Raw genomic sequence first — 16,052 nt, 5'->3', positions numbered from 1 at the left:
ACCATACAATTTCTCCTTTAAATGGCTGTGCTGTTATCATAACCAAACTCTACAACGGAGTGTAAGTGGGCGGGAAACGCTGAACGGCATCAGTTAAAATGTATATAGTATAAGCAAACTTTGCTCGCGATCTTATACTGCTGAGATTAATAATTAACGCTTTCATTTACTGAAAGGGTGTTGCGGCACGTTATGCTCACAGCGAAAGGCGAAAAGGAAGACTTGCCCTTTAAAACAAAGCCCCGCCTCTCACCCCTGAACTCCTCCCCCTTTCTAATGTATCAATGCTGTGATGGATCACGTGACCGAGGAAGGGGGTGTAAATGTGAACTGTATCTGAGTTGCAGTCCTGTGCCTGCATTCCTCTCATCAAGGATTTGCTTGAAAGAAAAAAAATCATAAATAATAACACAGATGCAGACTGGAATACGGCGCTGATCCATCGACAGCTTAAGGTCTACATCTTTAAAGATATGCGTCTTATGGATGATCGCTGATTTTTTATTTTTTTGGGGATATTTCTGTTTTTAACTGACACATCTTTATAAAGGAGTATACAAGTGAGAAGAAAAACAAATAGATACGTCGTTTTAAATGCGCTTTAAACAGGGAAACAAGATGGCTGATGACAGTAAACGATAACAAGGACAAAACGATATCGTCCCCTTTAAGAACAAGAAGGTATCTGGCTGTAATACATAAATATTTTAAACGAGTTAGCTTGGACAAAAATGCTTCACGTTACGGCGTTCACTATTTAAAACTAAAACGAAGGCAAAGCAGCGCTATCAAATGTGGGCAGGTAGACGACCTCACTAAACATGGACAGGCGGAACATTTCGGGAAATTCTTCAACGTTTAACGACTACAGATAGCAAGAAAATAGCTTTACGAAAGCTAAAACTGAGTTAGATTTTTTAAAGAGAGATTTACGTGTGTCCTCGTGATCGTAAGCTTAAAAGCTTCGTGAAAATTATGCCAAAATGCGCGTTAACATTTTAAATGTTTAATTCCGAATCTAATCGCGAGTGTAGAGGTAGTTTGTTCTAGTTTTACTGACTGACTTCCTTATAATTACGTCCTGGGTAAGACGACAACGGTTATTTGATTTTAGTGGGATAAAGGCTCTTCTCTTCTTCATATGGACTAATATCTCAGCGTACCGTGCGCAGCATTCAGATAGACAGTAGGATTATTATAATGCTGGGGCAAATGTCATGTGTCCTGGGCACAAATCACATTTAGACGTGATTGAGTGCTTTAGTACGGGGCTGCTTTACCACCCATAGCACAGGGCACTGCCGTGTCGTTTTGGGATATCTTTCTGAGCTGAACTAAGCCCAAGGCACAAGTATGATTATGCATGCCTCGTTTAAATTTATAGCCTTGTGAAACCCTTTTTAGAGAAACATTTTTGACTATACGTTGGACTACGGCAATTTATCACACAACTTCCATCGCAGTCTGGTATGTTTTTTAATTATATTTTAAACACACCTAAAAAGCATTTATCACTAATTTTTACAAAACGGCCCACGGATCCGAACGAGTGTGTTATCTTACAGGAGATTGTGTATTTTGTGTGCTTCACCGACGCCTTCAGCTACGTTTAACAACTTTCCCAGGCAGCCTTTAGATATGTTGCAGTCATTTTGGTTGGTAATACAATATTCACTGGTATGTCAGGGCTATGATCTGCGCGCCTGTATTCTTATCTAACAAGCACAAACATAGCCCGTTGTTTCTCTGAGCCCGTGTCTTCGTCCCCGGTTTGGGTTCATACGCAGTAGTATTGCAACACCAGACTCCTTATTTCTTGCTCTGCTGCGGAATTTGATTACTGACAACTTCGACAGGGGCGGAAGAGACGCTCCCTTGGCATGTTCATGGAGGCTTATCAGCTGTTTGTGCTGACTTCTGTGCCTGTGTGGACCATCGGAGCCACACGGACCTTTTTATAAAGGAGTTACAAGAATGACTGAAACGGCGTGTCCGCTCACTTAAGGCTTATTTTAAACGGTTATAATAGGCTCAGGTTCAAACCTGATCTGGGGTCCTGGATGTCTACTGAAGCGGTCGAAATGGCTGAGAACTGGAAAAACTGTTTCGAAGAGGAACTAATTTGCCCAATATGCTTGCATGTGTTCGTGGAGCCTATACAGCTGCCCTGCAAACACAACTTCTGTCGTGGCTGTATAAGCGAGGCCTGGGCCAAAGACACGGGACTGGTACGGTGCCCGGAGTGCAACCACGCCTACAACCAGAAGCCAAACCTGGAGAAAAACATCAAGCTAACTAACATAGTGGAAAAGTTCAACGCACTAAACGCCGAGAAAACACCGGCGACACTGCAGTGCATCTTGTGCAGACGAGGACCTGCTCTTCCAGCGCAGAAAGTTTGCCTCCGTTGCAACGCACCATGTTGTCAGTCTCACGTTCAAACGCATCTTCAGCAACCTTCTCCAAATCCCGGACATCTACTCGTGGACGCAGAGGACGTCCGGGCTTGGACTTGTCCGCAGCACGATGAGTACCGACTCTACCACTGCGAAGCGGAACAGGTAGCCGTCTGCCAATACTGTTGCTTCTCCAGATGTGCGGCTAGCCACGGCCATGCAGTTTGCGACGTGGAAGTACGTCGAAATGATATAAGGGTGAGTAGATTTCTAAATCTTTCTAAATGTCTGGCTAAAAGTTTTTTTTTTTTTTGGGGGGGGGGGGGGGGTGCCTCCATCATGCACTTTCACAACAATAAGATCAAATGATAGCCCCCTGGCAGAGGACGTGCAAAAGTCGCAGCTACGTTTTTCGGACCAACCATTGTCACACAATGACAAGGTAACCAGTTTGTCTGATGACAAAAGCTTAGGTTTGTGTTTGACTGAAATTCACTGGTCTGTTCCCTTGAATAAACTGGGCCTAAGATTAAAGAGCGCGTGAGAAAGAACTGATGACGTCACGTGCCGTTTGGCCAGCGAGCCGTGTTGACGTTAGCTGGCTAGCTAAGAGTTATAGATAAGAAATGAAAACGGCACACTTACATTACAGTTTATATTCAATTCAGAAAAGCAAAACGATGTTACATTATAAACATAAGTAAATAGGCGTTTGAAACAGACATTGTTTTCACACAAAAAATTGATCCACCAAGTTATCATAACCTGGTAGCTAAGTTAAATGGTAACAAGCAGCAGCTCTCGTCAACCTTTAATAATTGGCCGAGCAAGCAAACAAACAAACAAATGAAGCAACCCAGACAGTTGGTTAGTCTAGCAATTTTGTACCTTGTAATATATAAACTACTTTTAATTACAAAGCAAAGAAAAAATCATGTTCGGGGCACGTTCGTAATATGATGCGTCAGTTTCAGTAATGCTGCTTTTCCACCTGAATTTGAGGATAAAATGGACCTCACAATTTTTTTCTTTTTTTGCCGTTTCTGCCGATTCCTGACGTTTGGCTAGTGTTACATTAGTGACATGTTGAGAATAGTCTTTGTAAAAGAGCCTGATCTTTTATGTATTTTTGCTAGTTAGTAACATTAAAGCAAAGTTTGATTGGTGAGTAGCCGAAGCCTTTCGTCTGAAGTGTGTAATAAGTTTCGCCCATTAACATACTTGTTTGTTTGGTTTTTTTAATTATAATTGTTATTATTCTTAAGTACATATAATTACAGTCATTTTTGGAGAAAGTCCGCATAGAATACAAAAGTTAGAGTTAGGGTTACATAGTATTTTAATTTGCAAACCAGTGGGAAATGATGTAAACTAAAATGTCACAAATGTGTAACACTGTCCAGTATGATAAGACCCCTTTACTGTACTTGTGTATCTGGAGAGCCACAGAGCTTCCCCCAAAAGCCCCAACACATGTAAGAGACACATGCTTTCATCCAGTCATGTGACAGTGACATATATGTAGATGTGAGAAGTATGTAAGACACTGGGGAGTGAATGGGGAGGACTGCAGGGTGTTTCTGCAGCTGCCTCCCACAGAATAATGAGCTGTTGTGAGGTGAGCTGCTGCTGGCCTTGGCAGGGCCAGCTCCTGGATGCGTGGAGGAATGCTTTTCAGATGGCCAACGTGTCATGGCTCCTCAGGCGGCCAAGACTCCACAAATAGGGGCGGGGCGGCGGGTGAGCTTTGCTCTGCCCACAGCTGCTGTTGAAAGACACACACGTCCCTCTGTTCTTTCTCTCACAAGTACATATATATAGAGAGAGTGTGACTCAAGCAGTCCCACAGTAATCTCTGCCCCTTGTGTGTGGAAAGGATGTGAGTTCCAGGCAGAGGCAGGAAGGGTGTGACCCCAGTCCTCTCTCCTCCTCCCCCAAACAGAAGTGCCTTCTCTCTCGTTGGTAGGGATGACATCATGAGTGCCTCTGGAGGAAGTGGAGTTTGTGCTGCTGAACCACTGCCTTCCCTCCACCCGTCCCACCCGCCCAGCCCCTCCACCCGTCCCCCCCGCCCAGCCCAGCCCCTCCCGTCCCCCTGTTCCGCTGGGCTACCTGTTCCGCATAGTTATTGGTAGGAAGGACGTCATGATGAGTCAGGAGGATGATTTCATTTTTGTGATTGCATTTTACAGGTGTAGACAGTCTTGGCTGTTCACTAATTTCAACATTAAGTACATTTCTTAAGTATATTTTGAATTATGGAATAGCGTTATGATTTTGGAGGGGCTAGGTAATAATGTTATTACATATTATATAACATTATTACATAACGTTATTATTTTTTTAGGATAAGATTTCCAAACGTTTGTACTTCTTTTATAGAAAACACTAGAAAGTGTTTCTCAGAAACAATAGAAAGTGTTTCTGTTTTCCAGGTAGTGTTAGTTTCATTACAGTAAGCATGAAGCAGTTTTGAATACAGTTGGGCTGTGTTGGAACTTAAGCATCGTAGGTATTCATTTCTTTCATTTCAGGGTGAAAATACTGCCTGGACACGTAGCCCGTCCGCTCCCCTCCTTCCACTTTGTGGAAGTAGGTGGAGCTTATTTTATAATATGAGCTGATTAATATCTTCAGTTGAGTGAAATAACCAGTGTGATGAGATGGAGTCTGCTGCTGTGATTCAGGTCTTCTTGCATCACTAGTTGTTCATGCCGTCCATCAGATTCAATTTGCTCAGTGCCACAGTGAAAAGCTACCAGATTCTAACATGACTATAGAATTCATGCTGACCCTATGACAGTGATATTGTTTGCCTGTGTTTCTTTACCTGCCTATGTACATTAAGTTCTGGAATTTAAAAGGAGCCTTAAAAAGCACAATGTCTTACTCTTTTCCTCTCTTTGCTACCTGCTTGCTTTAAAGCTTGAAAGCTAGTCTACCTTTTTGTTTGTCAAAATTAAAAGGCAAAACAGAGCTCAGGTAAGAAAATAAAGAAGATGCAAAGGAAATCTCAAACCACACACACACCCCACACATACACACACACCCACACTCCACATCACATACATACACACACACACACACACACACACACACACACACACACACACACACACACACACACACACACACACACACACACACACACACACACAGAGCATGTGAAGCTCATCAGCCATGCGAACTGCGGCCTGTGCTGCAGGGATTAGAGCAGACAACGCTGCTGCTGCCGTGGACCAGTATGTGGGAGCGGGGTTGGCTCATACGCATACAGGCCTGGCTTTATCCTGCTCACATGGCTGACATATCAAACATGCAGATCATACCACCACTGTCTGCCATGTACGCTCTCCGTATGTGTCACTAACAAAATGGTGAATAGTCCCCAGGTGTCCCCAACCACATTCATTTCATGTCTTTATTTTGACTTTATTAAATAGACTCTTGTGGTGGAGGGAAGGAGGACTTAATAAACACGTCACCAGGATTTTATTTATTTTTAATCTGGCCTACATTCATTCGGCATGTTTCTCATGGTCAACTCACTTGCCTGGTGTCACTTAACTGTCATCTCAGTATCAACATGTTGTTTCACTTTGCACTGTTGATTGAATCTGTCCTCATGTGCTGGTACAACAGGCTTCTAACTCTGTAGCCGATCTTTCCGGTTAGAATCCAAAAACTTCCGTCGGGCCACAGGCACACGCATCATGAAATGTAGAAGATTGAATTCGCTGATCAATGAGATTCTACCCACATGCTGGTGGAGAGGAGAAGTCTGAAATGCATTGACCTTTCCTTTAATAATGTACTAGACTTTGGACATGTGTTTTGAACAAGGAATCATGGTTACGACTCATTATAGAAAAGTGGGAAAGTAACTCTTGCTTTTTCAGAAACGTGTTATTTTCTTTCTAGTTAAGAATGGAATAGTAGTATCAAATAAGCCTACTGTACAAGTGGCTGTTCTCTTTGTAAACTCCATTTGGATCACACCCTTTGAGAACATTGCACAGTTCTTGAGAGCATTGGAGTGATACATGCCCTTTTGTCTTTGCTTCGGCTGTATGTGGGTTGCTTTGAGTCACAGGACACTCACTGACAAATTGCAGAAATAAATCAACTCTATCCAGCATTTAACTGTGAAATTCACAGACACCCCTCACACTGCCTCTCAGAAACCAGATTATTCTGGTCTGTGTTTGAAATCCCATATACTTTAGCAAAAACAAAACAAAAAAAACCCTCTACAAAATGGTTCCAAAAGCCTTTCATTGGGATTTGCATCACTGCAATTGAAATGCTTATATTTATTATAAAGACAGCCATTTACTGTTGGTTGGTTAAATACTCTTTAGATATTACCTTCAACTCTGTAGGAAAAAAAGAAAACACAGAGCATGTCTGCACATCTGTGAGGTTTTGAAATGGGAGGAACTGGCACAGATGGGAATATGGTATATGGATACACTCATGTTAACACTAACACTTACTGCCTATTCTAATAGCAGAATAAAGTTCACTCTCCTCTTAGAAAAGCACCTCATTTAACTGCTGCTGTGCATGGTAGCTGATGAGCAGTAATACGCTGTAGCTTCCTGTCACAATCAGAGCATATTTGTCATGTTCTAGTTGGCTAGGCTATTGTTGAGCTCATGATATACAATTTCCTGTGCTCAGTTTACAGTTGTTGAGTAACCGTTGACTAATTCTGATTCTGATACCACTGCTGGCACCAGGTTCTCTGCAAGAGAGAAAAGAAGACATTACATTCATGACTCTTACAAAAGAACATGCACATAGACGCTGTATGAACACGAAACCTGTTTTAAAATAATGGACATTATTTATGTCTCGGACCTTTTTTGGCAAAATGGGTGTTCCAAATGCTTACAAAACTGCTTTTTCCCATCACAGCACATTGAGATGTGATTGTCAGATGGTTTTGTGATGAGTTTAATGCCCATGATGTGGGTTTTAGAATCACAGTTGCTGGAGGCCTCAGGAATGCATCTTCCTTTGGGCTGCCTGGACACGTAGTGGCCGGGCTGCCATGACACATGCACGGCAGGACAGCGGCAGCCGCTATGCACAACAATCACCACAATCTGTCACTGACACTGAAACAAGTGCAGTCAAATGGAGCAGGAAACAAGGGGTCTGGGAAGACTGCAGGATCCCCAGGCCTTGTTCTCCCTCCCTCCCTCTCCCTCCCTCCCTCGCTCTCTCTCTCTCTTTTTTTTTCTCTGTTCATGCTTATTAATGCAAACATATACGTGCACACAAGGTTTGTTGTCATGACAGCTGACTTCCCCTTTTCCCCAACTGAGTCTTCCTATTGCACTATCGCATGTATGGCATAAACATTCATCAGATTACAACTGAACAGGCTTGTTATCTTAGCAGCGTGTGGAGTTTTGCGTGGTTTTCAGATGCAGTGTTTTCCCCTCAGCCCTGTGAGGAAGAGACAGACCTGTGAGACAGAGACTGGAGGGGATTATAAAAGCCAGGCTTTGACGGGCTTTGATTCGGCTGGGGGATGGGAAATGCTGGGGGTTAGTGCCTTCTTCCCAATCCAATTTAAAACCCGTCCAGACACTTAATAGGGGACAGAATCAGATGGGCAAATGTGCATGTGTGCTCAAAAATGGAGGGTGATTCAGATTAATTAGTCTCATTGTTGGCAGCTTTTGTTTTCCTCATTGGTTGCAATATGGTTGCTGGAATTGGTTGTCATAGAGATACTGTAAGACGGACTGGGATATTAGAGGTTTTAATGCAGAGGTGACTGAATAATACAGTGTTGTGTTGGGTCACTTTGGCACTCTTAATGTTGTTTGCTATGAATCCTGATTTCCAAAAACATGATTATTATATAAATATGAAATGACCTCCCACACCAACCCCTCCCCCCAAATGTATTTATTTGCAGTTACACATGTTGTTCATGTTACGTATGCAATTAATCATATACTGTGGGCAATTTGGATGAATATGTATTGTTTATACTGAAAGCTTTATGCAGAAATATAGAATTTCTAACATGATTATATTGTTTGTGTGTGTGTTGTTTTGTCTATTTCACAGCAAATGTTGATGAAACAGCAGGATTGTATTGATGACCGAGTGCAAGATGTAGAAGAGCAACTGTACAAGCTGGAGTCCGACAAACGGCAGGTGGAGGTAAAACACACACACTCAATCGCATGCGCGCACACACACACACACACCCCCAAATGCACACATACATGCACACACACACCCAAACGCACGCACACACACACACACCCAAATGCACACATACATGCACACACACACCCAAACGCACGCACACACACACACACCCAAATGCACACATACACACACACACACACACGCAAATGCATGCACACACACACTCACACGCGCACACACACACACACTATTCCCTCATGTCTGCAGTATACACCTCATTAATATTATATATTGAGTTAGAGCATAACTGAAGTTTGGCAGAAAGACCAAGCCTTAATCTCCTCTCTCCTAGTTAATATATTCCTCTCCTATACTGATCTGTACACACCACCACCTTCCTATCTTCTCCCTGTTCTCCATTACTCCTACACTCCATGATGTTACGCAGAAGGGCCGTGCAGGCGAGGGGGCCGTGCGGGTGAGAGGACTGTGCGGGCGTGGGGGCTGTTTTGTCTATTCTTAAACACACACACACTCACACACCTTGGATTGAACGAGTTGCTGGAAACATTCCCCTGAGAGTTTGGTCCATATTGACACGATAATGTTACGTAGGTACAGCAGAATAGTTGGATTGAGATTTGGTTACTCTGGAGACCAGCTGAACACTCGTTGTCATGTTCAGAAAACCAGTTTGAAATTATTTGAGTTTTGTGAAATGGCACGTTATCCTATTTTGGAAGTAGCCATCAGAAGATGGGTACACTGTGGTCATAAATGGATCGACATGGTTATCAACAACACTCAGGTTGGCTGTGACGTTTGGATGATGCTCATTTGGTATTAAGAGGACCAAAGTATGCCAAGAAAATATCCCCTACAACACCAACGTGGCCTCTCAATGTGTACTGCAACACCACCAACATGAACCGCTGATACACCGCAGGATGGATCCATGATTTTGTGCTATGCCAAATTGTGACACTACCAGCCAGAAGTGGGAACAAACACTCATCAGACCAGGTGTGTGTGTACTGTAGCCTGGGTTGCTGTTCTTAACAGGCAGGAGTGGCACCCTGTGTGGTTCTAGCTCAGCTGCTTCAAGGTTCGATGGGTTGTGTGTTCAGAGATGCTCTTCTGCGTGGTTGTAACGTGTGGTTATTTGAGTTACTCTTGCCTTTCTGTCAGCTCAAACCAGTCTGGCCTTTCCCCTCTGACCTCTGACACCAACAAGGCACGATCGCCCAGAGAGAATTCACTCACATTTTCTCTTTACTGGAACCTTCTATATAAACCCTAGATATGGATGAGCATCAAAATCCCAGTAGATCAGCAGTTTCTGGAATATTTGGACCAGCCTGTCAAGCGCCTACAATGATGCCACATTCAAAGTCACTAAATCCCCTTTCTTCGCCATTCTGATGTGCGGTTTGAACTTCAGCCTTCCTCAGTCATTGTGACCATGTATGCAGGCCTAACTGCACTCAGTTGCTGCCATAGTATTGGCATTACTTGTCAATGTTGCTATTTAGTTTAGCAACATTGGCAAGTTTATGTTGCTATTTAGTTTGTTTTTTTAATTACTTTAAATAATAATTTTAAAAACGTTATAATTCTCTGGGCTTAGACAGACCCTTTGAACTATCAAAGCTTCGTGCAGTAACCAACCCAACGAATACTTTCTGCTGTCAAAAGCACATCATTGTTTGTCGTCTGTTTGTAATGTATCAAACCTAGTGATTTCTTGTTCTTGAAAATAGCAATTTAATTGCTTTTCCCTCTTTTGCTACGTTGCTTTTTTAGAGATTATTAATGTAGGCCTAGTTGACTCTTTCTTTTCAGCTCACATGGTCTGCATGTACTAGGGGGTTGTGGGTATATTTGTATGAAACCTTTTCATTAGGCAGCTGCTTTAGCTTAGTCATGAACTAATTTTAAAGTAGTTGAACTCTTGGACACTCACTGTAAGTTCAAAACCGATCTTGGTCAAACCTAGGGTTAGGGTTAGTCAGTTTTGGTACAGTTTTGGTCCATATGTCCACATGTATATGTCTTCATTGCGTATGTGTGTGTGTGTGTGTGTGTGTGTGTGGTCGCGCACGGGCAGGATAAGGTGGAGCAGCTGAAGGAGGAGGTGCGTGTGCAATATCAGAAGATGCAGCAACTCCTCGAGGAGGATCTGGGGAAGACCCTGGAGGTTCTGGAGAAGGCTCGCTCAAAGTTTTGCCAGGAGAACTCAAGCCAGGCCCTGCAGCTCAACGAGAGACGCCAGGAGGCCAAAAAAATGCTCAGCTCCATCCAGGTGCTCTTCGACAAGGCCGACAATATCAACTTCATGAAGGTGAGAGCCTTCTTCTTCTTCTCCTCCTCCTTCTTCTTCTTCTTCTCCTTCTTCTTCTTCTCCTTTCCCTCAGTCTGCCTGCTGCTGTAAATCTCCCCCTCACACGCCAACGCCCACATGCTTGCATTCACGCGCACAAATGCGCAGTGTGAATGTGGCCATACCTGTGAGAAATACTTCAGCACAGCGTGTGTTTGTCACAAGATCTGAGCTTCCAGAATTTTCCATACCCACAGACAAAGAGGCAGTCATGCAGTAGCTTGTAGTGTACTTTTCTTGTAATTCCTCTTCCTGTTTCATTTCATTTCCAGAACACAAAATCTGTGAAAATACTCATGGACAGGTGAGTTGTTCAGTGAATAATAATGTTTACAGAATGCTAGGAGGTATGTGCCTTTCCAAATATAATTCATAATTACATATCAAATAATCTTAAATTTTCTTTGCAGATCTCAGACATGTACAGGCAGTGTGCTACCTCCTTACAAAGTAGGCCACCTTAACTCCAAAGTCTTTCTCACTGAGATTTCCAAAAAGGAGAAGAGCCTCCGTAAAATGCTAGAAGGTATATGAAACCTGGGATTTGGGTCTGTAGAAAGCACTTTGGTCTTTGTTTTAGTTCACCCCTCACGCCGCTGTTGTTCTGTGTCTTTGCTCCAGCGCCCTTCGTGGCACCTGCGCACTTCCTCCAGAGCGTTCCCGTCTACCCCTGCGGCATGAGCGGCTCGGCCCCTGAGAAACGCAAGCACTCAGCCGCTTTCCCCGAGACTGCCACCGGCTTCCTGGAATCCTCCTCCTCGGGCCCCGTGCCCAAGCAGCAGTTCCTGGGTCAGAGCTCGAGCTCGGCCGATGGTGCGTCTGCCCAGCCGCCCCTGGCCCCCTGTGGCTCCGCCCAGCACGTCGTAGGCCTCGGCGGGGCCGGCGGCGGGGCTCAGCCCGTCCATCACTCCGGCTCTGTCTTTGGCCCCGCCCACTACCCCAACGCCGGCTCCTCCCAGCAGGCCGTGTTGCCGCAATACAGTGGCCGCAAGATCCTCATGTGCACGGTGGACAACTGCTACTGCTCCAGCGTGCCCTCCGTGTCCAGCCACCGTGGCCACCAGGCCTACCCGCGTTCAGGCTCTTTTCCCTGGACGCAGGAGTACTCGCACCCCCTGCCCTCCACACCCTCCATATCGCAGCCCCTGCAGGGGCTCTCCATGCGTGACTGGCTTGACGCCTCACAGAGCCACAGGCATCCTGACTTCTATGGGCTATATGGCCAGTCTTCGACTAAACACTACGTCACCAGTTAACCTTTTACCAGCGTCAGGAGTGTGCTTTGACTTTCTTTGACTTTCCTTTCCTTTTTCTTTCTTTCTTTTACCCTTGCTTTCTCTCTGATGCATTTATGTTTCAACAGGAAATGAGAAATGCAAACATTGCAGTTACAATTTTGGCACTTCGTCTTCTTTCTTCACCAACGATGTATCTCATTATCTTCCATCTTAAGCCTCAAAAAGCTTCTAAAGTCCCTGCGTACCCCTGTGCAGTTTTTTTTAAAGCAGTCATTCTAAAGACCTAAGGCAGTTGTGCTTTTAAAATTACAAACAGATCTGGGATAATTGTAGATGCTGCTGACCCAGAGCAGATAATGTTAGCCTGTAAACGGGCCAGTTTGGCGTCCTCTCTCCGCCCCCTCTTCCTGCCTTCAGGGTGCCTTGGGAAGTAGAAGCCTCTTTTTGTCATAGATTCGGTCTGTATTTCAGGATGTAACTGTGGGAAATGCACTTCGTTTACTGTATTTACATGGTTTCTAAGCCCTTTACTTGTAAGCTCTTTTTTTCTGTTAGCAAAAATGTCTGCCTAGCGACAAGTTGTTAGTTATGGGAGAGGGATCTGAAGGTGAGGGATTCAGTTGTGCTCCTGACTCTCACTCCAGCAGCACTTTGGGTTAATGTGTGGCTGGCTGCTCCCGGCCCAAACCACATGTAACTTAACTCCACGCGAGGGGGACTGAGCTGGGATTGTCCTCTTACAGAAACGCCTACGAGGCAAGAGGATGGCTGTTTCTCACATGTTTACAATGACATTAATATTTTTTTTATGATTTGACCGGAAGTGGGGGAGAAAAGGGGTTTTGATCTTAATTTCTGTTCAGGAGAGAATGCCCTGAATCAAACGGCGCAGTTTGACACTCAAACATAGTTTCTAATCCTGGAGGGCCACAGAACCTTTCCACAGACTCTCCTGAACCATACGAGCACCTGAGAGGTTCTCTCTGGACTTCCGGTTGTGTATGCTTACTTCCTCCATCAAAGCACATGCAAGGCCTGTTCCGGAGGATCAGCGAGTGCACGCACTGTTTGATCGTACGGCATCCTTCCTCTGTCAAACCCGGTGGGCAATAGAGTCTGCTGGGTGTGTGTGTGTGTGTGCAGCGCTGATTATCAGGAACATGCTGAAAATCTGTTGACTTCCTGTTTGTGACTTTAAGCAGTCCAAAAAGCTTTTCCAAGCACCCAGAACTCCAAGAGGCTAAACTGGGTCTCAATAGAAAATGGCTGTTGACATTTTTTCCATGTATTTTATACAAGAAGACAGACTGGACCTCAGAAGTTCTGGAAATCAGTTCATTGTGCTTTAAAAGAGTATTAAATGTCGGTTGAAAAACAAATGTATACAGTACAGTCTTTTTGTACATATTTTGTGCAACACAAAGGTGTGGCCCTAACCTAAAAAAATAAACAGCAGTTACTGGAGCCAGACCGGTGTGGTGCTGTTCATGGGTCTGACGTCTCATCTTGACACTTGAAAATGAGCGATCAAATTCTAAACACACGTTATTCCTGTTACTGTACTCCTGTACATTATTATTTCAATTATTTAAAGTTTACCAGGGATCATGATTCAAACTTCATGTGTAGATTCCTGTTTACCGCTACATTTAAAAAATTCCACAAAACTGTCCCATAGGCCTAGCTTCACTCAGATGTCTTTTCCAGAAATAATGCCACTGGACCTCCGTAGATCCTAAGCTGTACTAAAGGATTCGGCCTCAGTCTTGAGGAATCTCCTTGACAACTTGCCCTTGAGACTGAAAGCTCTTGTTTTCTTAGCAGAGCACAACGCCGGACTCACCAGTGCCTGTTCCTCTGTGTCTCTAGTCGTATCCCTCTTTGAAATGATTGCTGATGAAGCACGGGTCAATTATAAGAGGAGGCACCCAGTGTAATGTCTGGCTATATGGCTGCATGTTACATTTCAACGTGAACAAGTTTTCTGTATTCAACAGAAACAACATAAAAGAATGAACCATAACTTGTTCTCAGTTCACAGCTGATTTCTGGATGCTGTCTTTTAGTCTTTTGACCACTCTTCTCTCTGGGCTGTCTTGGTTCATCGTGACAGGTTGGGGGTGGGTGGGGTTGTTTAAGCGAAAGTGAATCATTTGTCAAGCAGTTTAATCATTTGTTTATGGCTCTGGAAATATGTTGTTACTGTTTACTGAACTTTATGAGGCATGACTTGAATATCTGGCCTTCCAGTAAAGACTCCACAGTTCTGGCCTGACTCACCCCGTCAGCGGCCGGCATGGCGTGGCCCGGCGTCAGGGCCGCCTCCTCAACACCAGCAGGTCACTGTAAATCCCAGAAGATCTGATAACATTCCCCTGCACTGCAGACTTGGAGTGAATGACAGAGACGGCGGCGACTCTTGGGGGTCACCCTGTGGTACGTCACGCACGCAGCCCCATTAATGCGCAGTGGAATTCGGGAGCAGAAGGGGGGGGGGGGGGTGGCAGCTGCCGGCGGGGGATGGGCAAAGGAGGAGAAGGGGGAAGTCATCAGTCTCCAAGAGAGGCTCATCATTTATTTATGGAGTGTAACGTTGCTGCCCCTCTCCTCCCACAGCCCCTCACATCCACACTCATTACACACACACACGCACACACACACACACACACACACACACACACACACACACACACACACACACACACATATTTGTGCGCGTGCACACATACACACACACCCACGCAGGGTGCCGTCAACACTTTGTGACCAATTAGAGACTTGAATAGAATCCATCTTCTTCTGCATCCCCCCACACCCTGCTCGTTGTCTCGCCGTGGGTGGACACGCCATATGCTCGCAGCGCTCCACAATGGGTTTGTTTTTCAGAGCCGCGCTGTCCGGCGATGCTGCTCGTGTCGGCAGCTGCAGCCAGGGGGCGGACTCGGGCCGGCCGGAAGCGGACGCTTGAGCAACACCCAGCCGCTCGGCCCCGGCCTCTCACTGCGCTCGAGCGTGGCTGCTTTGGTCATATTTCACAAGGCCCGGAGAGCATAGATAACACCAACCAGGACTCCTAAAACCTCCCCTGGACCGAGTCCACCTCAGACAATGACTTCTGCCCCCCCCACCCCCCTTCTCGCTGAGTTCAGGGCGTAGGTGTGTGCGAGAGAGCGTGAGAGAGGGGAAGAGAGGGAGAGAAAGATAAGGGTGTAGACATATTAGCGCAAAAGCTGCAGGATCTTTCACAGTGCTCTCTGCCTTTGAGGCTCTTTGGTGTCCACGGCACTACGGCTCACAATTACACAGGACGCAGGTCCTGCTGCGCGTTGGTTGAAGTGTCACATGTGACAGCTGATCAGATTAAAGGGAATTTGTTCTGAGCTCTATTTTCTTTCAACATGCATTATTAAAGCATGTCTGCAGCTGTACAGAACCCTCCTCCATGACTTTGGTGTGGCGTTAATTTCTCTTTGTAGTGAAGGCTGTGACAGTTCCGATGATTCTGCAGTCTTCACCACGGATCAGCATTCCAGAAGGGCCAATGTCATTGCATATGTATTTCACCACAGGCAGCTCAAGCACACCACCACATATCCTTATTAGTCACAGTCCATGGACCCATTACTGAGGTTCATCTTTGTTGATTAATTTTCTTGATGAATGCAAGAGAACCCTTAACACACCCCTGATTCTGAATGCAAACTAATTTTACTACCTGCTGTTGTTGCTGCACAAAAACCCCCACAAAAAAAGAAGAAAACAACTTTCCTGTTGGTACCAGAGAGAGTTTGTGCTGACAGCAATGAGAGTGAATGTGCTCTGCAGGAGAGGATGAATCCCCAGGAAACCGCAGCAGGGATC

The 16,052-nt window shown here is 45.0% G+C and overlaps 1 protein-coding gene across 1 annotated transcript; it reads left to right on the top strand.

Annotated features, from left to right (window-relative positions):
* Positions 1–324: 324 nt before the first annotated feature.
* On the top strand, positions 325–13,655 carry trim8a (tripartite motif containing 8a). The gene is made up of 6 exons (XM_076974255.1): positions 325–2,654; positions 8,487–8,582; positions 10,681–10,914; positions 11,226–11,257; positions 11,364–11,479; positions 11,575–13,655. The coding sequence occupies exons 1-6, from the start codon at positions 2,061–2,063 to the stop codon at positions 12,207–12,209; spliced, it is 1,707 nt and encodes a 568-aa protein (XP_076830370.1). The 5' UTR covers positions 325–2,060; the 3' UTR covers positions 12,210–13,655.
* Positions 13,656–16,052: the final 2,397 nt, after the last annotated feature.

This window comes from Brachyhypopomus gauderio, chromosome 15, assembly GCF_052324685.1.
Source record: "Brachyhypopomus gauderio isolate BG-103 chromosome 15, BGAUD_0.2, whole genome shotgun sequence".
Classification (NCBI taxonomy): domain Eukaryota; kingdom Metazoa; phylum Chordata; class Actinopteri; order Gymnotiformes; family Hypopomidae; genus Brachyhypopomus; species Brachyhypopomus gauderio.
The sequence above is the reverse complement of the archived record's forward strand: the minus strand, read 5'-3'. Positions and strand labels throughout refer to the sequence as shown.

What these genes read in the sequence shown, in the direction of transcription:
- trim8a (XM_076974255.1), top strand. Translation starts at nt 2,061, where the DNA reads ATGTCTACTGAAGCGGTCGAAATGGCTGAGAACTGGAAAAACTGTTTC. An exon ending in TACGTCGAAATGATATAAGG is followed by an intron (nt 2,655 to 8,486) that starts GTGAGTAGATTT and finishes TCTATTTCACAG; the next exon opens with CAAATGTTGATGAAACAGCA. An exon ending in ACAATATCAACTTCATGAAG is followed by an intron (nt 10,915 to 11,225) that starts GTGAGAGCCTTC and finishes TTTCATTTCCAG; the next exon opens with AACACAAAATCTGTGAAAAT.